The 9,716-nt window shown below is 43.1% G+C and overlaps 1 protein-coding gene across 2 annotated transcripts in view; it reads right to left on the bottom strand.

Moving 5' to 3' along the window:
- Nucleotides 1–1,356: 1,356 nt before the first annotated feature.
- The window catches only part of HOMER3 (homer scaffold protein 3), a 277,994-nt gene continuing 269,634 nt past the window's right edge, over nucleotides 1,357–9,716 (bottom strand). For both annotated transcript variants that reach the window (XM_040320899.1, XM_040320890.1), the window contains one exon: nucleotides 1,357–2,733. In XM_040320899.1, the coding sequence (XP_040176833.1) occupies nucleotides 2,545–2,733 (189 nt within the window). In that variant the 3' untranslated portion in view covers nucleotides 1,357–2,544. The remainder of the gene's footprint in view (nucleotides 2,734–9,716) is intronic.

Genomic DNA, 9,716 nt, shown 5'->3' with positions numbered 1-9,716 from the left:
CCCTACTGCTGCACTTATGACTGCTGGCTGCTGAGGTGGCTTGGTGTCATATTAACCCTCAACACACAGCACACAAAGCCACTCGGGGTCACAGTGCCCCAGACAGGCAGCGCTGCAAGACACATGTCTCCAGACCAATTCATAGGGCTGATCAGCAACAGTGTCGGCCAATTGGAGTAAGAGATCGGAAAGATGTCAACTGCCAGTGCCCAGCAGTATCTCCATGAAAGAGGGAGGGGGCAGGCAATGTGTATGACAGCTCAACTGTCCTGGCGGCAGCTCCTTCATAAGCCTAGTCTGCACACCCTCTGTAAGTTGTAGCTGCTCTTCAGCAGCAGCCCCTCGGTCCTCTCTTCTGGCCTGTGAAGCATGCGGTACTTAACTTTACACCTTGTACATAGAGAACGCTTGAGCCTTGTACCCTGTACTTTGTGGTCTTTAGAACCCTACCCCCTGTACACAGCAAAACTTTTGAACTCTGTACTCTGTATGTAGCACCCTCCTGAGCCTTGCGCCCTGTATACAGCACACTTCTTCAGAGTACTGCACCCTGTAAATAGCACAATCCTAGGTCCCGCTTCCTGTATGTGGTGCAATCTTGAGTTCCTGCTCCCTATACATAGCACACTCCAGAGTCCTGTCCCCTATACCTAGCATACTCCAGAGTCCTGCACCCTGCACATAGCGCACTCCTGAGGGCTGACATTCCCCCTGCTGAGTCAGAGTTAGAGTTCTCCAACCAGAAGGGAGCGTAAGCATTGCTGATAGCAATTGCTGGCAGGAGACAGGGATTTCTACTCAATTTGTAGCTGCTTTAGAAGGAAAACAAACTGTAAGATACGGCGCACCTTTTGTTGTGATTTACCTGAAATACATATAGCTAATTTGAACTAAAAGCTTAAAGGGGTTGTAAATCCTCATTTTTTTTTCACCTTAATGCATCCTATGCAGTAAAGTAAAAACCCTTCTGTCATGCAGCAGCCCCCCTAGGCCCCCCTTTTTACTTACCTGATCCTGTTCTTTCTCGCCCCAGGGATGAGCACACCAGCTCTAGCTGGTGTATCGTGTCCTGATTGGATAGATTGATAGCAGCGCAGCCATTGGCTCCTGCTGCTGTCAATCAAATCCAATGACGTGGGGAAGAGTCCTGCTGTCTGTGTCAATAGAGCAGCAGGACACAGGAGCGCGCCCGCGCGGGTGTCCGGAAAGAGATCGCTTCTCCGATGGGGCATTCAAGAAGAGCAGGAGCCATGAGCGCCGCTGAGGGACCCCAGAAGAGGAGCCACTCTGTGCAAAACCAACTGCACAGGGGAGGTAAATATGACATGTTTGTTAATTAAAAAACAAACAAAAAAACAAGGTTTTAGTAAGCCTTTAATTGGGCTTTAATCTTCTACCATTAAAAAGCGTAAAATAATCTGTGTAACAAAGGGAGTCATTATGACTTTAGGAAAGATGCCAGACTGTTCCTGATAGGAAAAAAGATTGAGAAGCATTACCCTAGAAAATAATGTATGCACTTATTTGTGGCATTTCAGGCTGTGAGAAGTTTTTGGCTACAGTCGCTGAAAACAGCATGTGAGTGACAAGCATTGAGCCTACAGTACTTAAAGAACAACCTGCAAGACATTAGAAAATGCAATGCAAATTCTTGTCTAAATGATGGCTCCCTAATTTATTCTCTTATTCCATTATATCACCACAAAACACTGTAATGGGCCATCAATTAAAGACTGTATATTTCACTGGTCATTCTAACCCTGATCTTTGATACATATTCAATTAAACAAGGAATGTACCTTTCCTCTACTGGCCAAGGGCCCTTTTCTCACAGTTTTTAATTTGCTGTCTCCATGGCTTTTCATACCTCTAAGAAGGATTAACTTTGGCAGTGAGAGTTATTGCGCACTAGTCTCAGCAAGCTGCAGTACCATACTTCATATCTAACAAGAAGTGCTTAAAAAAACAGGTGAATGTCTCTTCTGATAAGATAATAACAGTCCAATCATGAGTTTAATTAAGGCATTTAGATAGCTGGTCCCAGATTTCACAGGGATGGTTTGCTGCACCTGTCCTTGGAAAGCTGGTCTGGGATGTGAAGTGAAGATGGGTTACATGGAGTATCCTATACCTCATTGAAGGGAACCGAGGAGTTTACATAGACATACCCCTCATTTGGTGCAGTTCATTCTGGTTTTGTTTCATGGCTTTTGTTCCTGGTTTAAAATTGATAGAAATTGTAGATGAAAAAAAAAATCTATTTTCGCACTGTAATTATTACAAATAAGAGCAACTAAGTATGCTCGTCCTGGCTAAGCAGGTGATCTGTTATTCCTACATCTACAGCTGCCCGGGCTAGAACACCAACATGATTTACAGGCATTTAGCCAGTAAACAGAATGAAGCGGCTATAGTCGAACTCCAGCAATCCAGGCTCACCTGTCTCTTTTGTTTAGCTCCCAGGAACAAAGCTAACGTTGCCCTAAATTACATTAGGCATACAATCATTATCAACAGTTCTCAGCACCAACCCTTTCCAAAAACCTAATTGCTTTCTAGGAGTTGGGAGAGTCCCAAACGCAACTCATTGAGCTGACAGATCTTTACATCCAGCTCATCTCCTGCTCGGCTGATCTCTTCTCGTATCCTGTCCTTTTCCATATGTGTTTCTTTCAGGCTTTGCTCTGCCTTCTGCAGCTCTTTCTCCAGGTCCTGGTTTCGATCTTCCAACTCCTGCCAAAACAGACAATAAAATGGAGATTAGATGCTAGTGCAGAATACCTGACTTTTTCTGTGAGCTTGGACTGCAAAACAGGGCTGATCACATCATAATATTGTTTCACCTTTATTGTGAATGGGGCAATATCCTAGTACTATCCAAACATGCATACAGTGGCGGCAAAATATATGGACACTTTTGGCAATTTTAATGTTTTGCAAATTTGTGGGGTTATAAGAAATGTTATTTTGCATCAAATGCATGTTTGTATGTCAATGTAAAGACAATTTAATGCTGAATTCACTACACAAAAACTGAATTGTATGCAGTACAAAAGAAGCTACACTTACCGTATTTATCAGCGTATAACACGCACCTTCATTTTAAGAGGGATGTTTCAGGAAAAAAAACGTACATTTTAAATAAACTAGGGTCACAGCTCATCAATGCAGCCTCACCAGTGCCCACCTGCAACCTCTAAATTGCCCAACAATGCAGCCTGCGCAGTACCCACCTGCAGCCATTAAATTGCCCAAAAATGCAGCCTGTTCAGTGCCCATCTGCAGCCCCACCTTTCCCATCATTGTAGCCTTCTCAGTGCTCATCTGCAGCCATTAAATTGCCCAACAATGCAGCCTGCGCAGTACCCACCTGCAGCCATTAAATTGTCCAACAATGCACCATACCCAGTGCCCATCTGCAGCCATTAAATTGCCCAAAAATGCAGCCTGTTCAGTGCCCATCTGCAGCCTCACCTTTCCCATCATTGCAGCCTTCTCAGTACTCATCTGCAGCCATTAAATTGCCCAACAATGCAGCCTGTTCAGTGCCCATCTGCAGCCTCACCTTTTCCATCATTGCAGCCTTGCCAGTGTTGGATTACACAGTGTGGGATTAACCCTGCTGTCTCCGAGGGAAGAGGAGGAGCGAGCGCCACTGAATTACACATCTCCTGTGTAACTGGCTCTCTGTCACTTACAGTCATGCCTCCTAGCCCTGCTCATATGATAGACAGAACAGTGGCCCAATGCGGGGCCAGGAAGCATGGCTGTGCGTGACGAAGTGCCAGGTACACAGGAGATCGCGGCTCTATGTAATTCAGCGGCGCTTGCTTCTCTTCCCTCAGAGACAGCGGGGATTAGTGTATAACACACGATTTCCCCCTTTCAGGGGGAAAAAGTGCGTGTTATATGTCGTTAAGTACGGTACTTTAGTCCAAAAAATAAACACAAGTGTTAGGAGCAAGCCATTTCTTACACTTTTTGTTTACGTGTAGAAATATGCCTTTGTATGCTAGAAAATGACTTAGATCCCCTAAACAGCGGGTTTTCAAAATACATTTTTAAAAGGTGCCAAAGAATGAATTTACAACATGATAAAAATTATTATTTTTATTCAATATCAAAATTGCAAAATGACAATAAAAGCATTCAAGGCAACATGCAATTCATACAACAGTGCAGCCACTTGTGCTCTAAATATTTTTTTACTTCTTCCCAGGATATGCAAGTACTCTAATGAGCTATTTTACCTATGTCTTAAATCATATTAGAGGGATGAGATAAGGGATGTTCTGGTCACCATTTCCTTTTTTTTTGTGAGAGGGGGTTTTCTGTACCATCTAAGACAAGTTATCTGCCTCACATTCATGGTGGGATAAGCACTTTATCTCCTACCTATTTGGTTAAAGTAGAGGCCCCATCTCAACCTTCGCAACATCACTCCTTATGAGACAACATACATCCCTTTTCTCTCTTTAGGATTTGGCTGATTCCTGTTTGGAAATTGATTAAATAAGTCCACACAGTAGAAGGGATCTTCGCTGTTTTCGTTCCACACTGGGCCCTCCTTAGGAAATACCATGTATGTTTTCTCTCTTCCCAATCTCAGCAGCTGAATACTCTCTTTAAGGTCAAAAGGGGAACTAATTGGTCATTCTTTTGAATTTGATACGATCAATGTAAATTTTTCACATGTGGATAACCTGATCTATATGTAACTAATAATGCCTCGTACACACGGGCAAACATGTACGATGAAAACGGTCCGCCGGACCGTTTTCAGCGGACATGCCCGCCCGGAGATTTCTGTATGATGGCTGTACACTCCATCATACTGAAATGAGAGACAATCCACGCGGACAGACAGCATGGTGACGTGTTTGCGCCGTTGCCGCGGCGACGTGCGCGACGCTGAAAGGTCAATGCTTTCACGCATGCGTCAAAGTCATTTGACGCATGCGAGGGATGGTGGCCGCTCGGACATGTACGGTAAGTCTGTACAGACGACCGAACATGTCCGACGGACAGGATTCCAGCGGGCATGTTTCTAAGCAAGTTTAGAAACATTTGTCCACTCGAAAACAGTCTGGCGGGCAAATGTACGCTGGAATCCTGTCCGATCGGCCGTACACACGACCGAACATGTCTGCTGAAACTGGTCCGCGGACCAGTTTCAGCAGACATGTTCGGTCGTGTGTACGGGGCCTTAGAGGTACTGAAATACCTATCTTTTCTATATATTTTAGGTGATTCTTTCCTTTATCTCCTCCCTATGATTGCATTATGCCCCATTGGCCCAGGCTCTAGAGCAGTGGTTCTCAACCTGGGGGTCGGGACCCCCTTGGGGGTCAAATGAGGATTTGCCAGGGGTCACCAAAGCCTGGGCTGTTCCTGAAGCCTGCAGCCACCCACTCACCCTTTTCACAGCCGCCCAATTAGTTGTGAAATGTGAAGTGGGAGGGGCTGGAGGAGACCTTATCTGCTGATTGCAGCATAGGTGTCACTGCTACGAGAAATCACAAAGTCGAAGACACAGTGAGTAACACTACCTGTGATTAGAGTTGCCTTTAAAAGTCCCCGCTAGAGTTCTCATATCAGCAGATGACCTTGATCAAGAGCACCTAAGTTGGCTAATCCCAACTCCCCGCCAGCACTGCCACTGATCCCAACTCCCCGCCAGCACTGCCACTGATCCCAACTCCCCGCCAACACTGCCACTGATCCCAACTCCCCGCCAACACTGCCACTGATCCCAACTCCCCGCCAGCACTGCCACTGATCCTATACTCCCCAACAGGGAGTAAGAGAAGGAATAAAAATAGAGAATACATGGAAGGGAGAGGAAAAGAGGGGGAGGAACAAAGAAAAAGGGAGAGAAAGAATAAGAGAAAGAACAAGAAAGATGTTTAGAGAGGGATGGGGATAACAAACAAGAAATCAGGATAGAGAGAGATAAAAGGGAAAGAAAGGAGAACAAAGAGAAAGAGTGGTACATCCTAAAATGCACTGTAAGGGGTTTTAATATTGTGCGAAGTGGAAGGGACTCAGTGAGCGCTAAATGTCCGTGGGTTAGGGGCGCAATTTACTTGTCTTACCTTGGGTGCCAACAACCCACGATATGAAAATAAGTTTTACCGTTAGGGGTCCCCACAACTTTTATCAAGGGGTCACGGCACTAGTCAGGTTGAGAACCACTGCTCTAGAGGAACTCCTGTACCTAATTGATTCAGGTTTCTGACTTTTAGGCATCCGGTAGGCCTATTTTCTCAGTTCAATATACTGTATATAGTTATATGTGTAAAGCCAAGTGCAATATGTCTTTAAAAGTGGTTGTAAAGTTATTTTTTTTACTTTTACCTACAGATAAGCCTATAATAAGGCTTACCTGTAGGTAAAAAAAATATCTCTTAAACCTTTACGGTTTAGGAGATATTCCCCTCACAATGAGAAACTGAATGCAGCAGCACATGCGCACAGGGGATTTTTGGCTTAAAGTGGAGTTTCCATCCCAAAAATATTTTTTCATTATTGTGCTCATTAGACCTAAAAAAAAAAAAAAAAAAATGTTTTACTCATCTGGAAATGCCTGTTGCTATGTGGTCCCACAAAATCTGCCTTTGGATCCACCTAGGATTCTGACATCATCTCCCTCTAATGCTCCTGGGAAATGTGTGTCATTTCCCAGGATGCAGTGCGCTACCCAATTATTACTCCCCACCCAAGACTTCCAGGAAGTAAGTGCTTGTGAGCTTCACAATGCCCACAAGCAAAATGACAACGGTGTGGACATAGTTTTATAAACGATATTTTTTGTATAACTATGCGGAGCGGCGGCAGATTGTAAAATTGTAAGTGACCGGATTTATATTATAAAAACTGCATGATGAAAGGACATACATTTAAAAAATGCTAATTGTAGTTGGAACCCCGCTTTAAGGACCGGCAGCCGCCAGACCTTGCCGGAAAGAAGTCTCCCGCGTGCATGAGCGGGAGTGACGACATTGCGGCTCCAGCCACTCACAGCGCTGGAGCCACGATACCCGGAAGACACTGAGGCGAAATGTCAGCTGCTGAGGCGTGGACCGGGAGGGACACCGACGCCTCGTTCTAAGGTATTTCATAATGAGCTAGTATGCGGTGCATACTAGCTCATTATGCCTTTTCCCTTACAGGTATAAACGAAGAAAAAAAAGTCAGCGGGTTTACTACCGCTTTAAACTTAATTGTAACAACATTGACATAATACAACTTATTGTAAACATTTATTAATAATTATCTTTTTCACCTGAAGCATCAACTATATGCAGCACTCTTAAGTCTCCTGAAGAAGCTCTTGTGGGCGAAACACGTAGAGCAGAAGTGGCTGCACTGTTGTATGACTTAAACACTTTTATTGTAATTAAAAAATGTTGATATTGAATGAAAATAATAATTTTTATCATGTTGTAAATTCATTCTTTGGCACCTTTAAAGTCCCACTATTTATATCCCTATAATTGCTAGTTAAAAGAACAATTTAATGATGGCTATGTTTATGCTGGATTAAAAGCAAAAATACCAAGCAGGGAGCTATATTATTTTGTTACTTAGAGGACAAAATGTGTTTTATGGTCTGAAGAACATATACACTGACTGGACAGTAAGACTGTAATAAAGTAATCTAGAGCAATGAAACTACAAATACTAGCATTTTTTGGTACTTATAAAGTTATTTTCTTTCAGTTCAATGAGAGAAACAGCTTTGATTAAAGATCAATCAAAACCAGTGCAACTGGTTCTGATTGATCTTCAATCAAAAGCTGTGCCTCTCAATGGATGTAAGAGAAAATATACGGTAGTTTTTTTGTTCTCAATTTTTTTTTTTTTGGAGAGACACAACTTTTGATTGAAGAGCAATCTATGGATTTGACTTATCTTCAATCAAAAGCTGTGTCTTAAAATGAATGTAACAAAAATCGATTTTTGGGAGCGATAGTATGAATTATATCCATCGAGTCAGTGAAGACCTGCTTCCAGAGTGTACAGCAGTAACACTGAAGCATCTTATTAACATTATAATCTGGAGTTGCCTGTCTAATCATGCTGTTAGTTGTATTCACCTTTTAGAAGGAACACCAACAGCCACAAAATACATTGAGACAGTAGTATAACCATCAAGGAGGAAAAAGGGGGTGCCAGCTAAGTGTAGCATTAAAATCATCCACTTTGTGTAAAGACAATTGGCAACGGACTGGGGTAAAAAGGCATATCTTCACATATCTTCAGATGGAATTTTCTTTTTAATAAAGTGGTTTACTTTAATGCTACACTTAGTTGGTGACCCCTTTCTCCTTGTTGTTCCATTACAGAGGCTGCTTTCTATGATGGGATGGCTGCCTTAAGTGTGCCCATGGATAATACTACAAGATTATTTACTCAAGTTGGAGTTAGCAACATTAGCAACATTTATTTCTTCTTTTTTTCACTTGGGTAATACAACCATAACTTCTTCTTTCTACTGGCTAGTGTAAACAGAATTCAAGGGGGTGTTATGGTTGTTCTTTAAATTTTAGCATTGCATTTAAGTTATCCTAACCAGATGCCTTGTACTAGCTCTGGCATAGTGTAAGCAGGCTCTATAAAGGCTTAAAGATAAAAAAAAAAAAAAAAAAAAAAACTTGCTTAAGAAGACTCTGGGCCAGATCCACATAGAAATAGATCGGCGCAGCGTATGTGAGATACGCTACGCCGCTGTAACTTACTTTTGGCTGCTTTGAATCCTCAAAGAATTTGCGCCATAAGTTACGGCGGCGTAGTGTATCTCTGGCAGCGGAATTCAAATCGGCGATTAGGGGGCAGGTTTCATTTAAATGAAGCGCGTCCCCGCGCCGAATGAACTGCGCATGCGTCGTCCCGAAATTTCCCGGCGTGCATTGCGCTAAATGATGTCGCTAGGACGTCATTTTTTAAACTTAGACGGGACTTACGTACATTCCGATTCACGGACGACTTACGCAAAAAAAATTAAAAATTCAAATTTCGACGTGGGAACGACGGCCATACTTAACATGGCAAGTCTAACTATACGCCGCAAAATACCAGCTTTAACTATACACCGGAAAAAGCAGACTAGAGACGACGTAAGAGAATGCGACGGCCGCGCGTATGTTCGTGGATCGTCGGAAATCGCTAATTTGCATACCCGACGCGCAAAACGACGTGAACGCCACCCAGCGGACGCCGAAGTATTGCATCTTAGATCCGAAAGGTGTACGAGGACGTATACCTGTCGGATCTAACCCAGATGCCGTCGTCTCTTGGTTTGAGGATTCAAACCAAAGATACGACGCGGGAAATTTGAAAGTGTACTCTGTCTATGGATCTGGCCCTCTGTGTGATATGGTTACAGCTCTTTAGGACACAGTAGTGATGTAGGCGTTGGCAGGAAGAACCACAGGGCACATCAGAGAAAATAAACCTGGCAGAAGCCATATTTCTTTAAAGGGTGAAGTGAAGACTTGCTGGTTATTATAAGAGTCTTCTATTGCAGGCATTTTTTTGATTGGCTTTAAACATATAGCAATGACAGCAAGCATTTCTTTTTCTTTCTTAAAAGTAGTAAATAAACATGGTTAAAATTATCAAGCATAGAACCATGAGGGGGGAGGGAGTGTGGTTAAATACATCATAATGAATAAACCTGCTTGTAGTAAAAAGAAGATGCCATGGAACTGTTT

This window comes from Rana temporaria, chromosome 1 (genome assembly GCF_905171775.1).
Source record: "Rana temporaria chromosome 1, aRanTem1.1, whole genome shotgun sequence".
NCBI lineage: Eukaryota > Metazoa > Chordata > Amphibia > Anura > Ranidae > Rana > Rana temporaria.
Note: the sequence above shows the minus strand (reverse complement) of the source record. Positions and strands in the feature narration are given on the sequence as shown.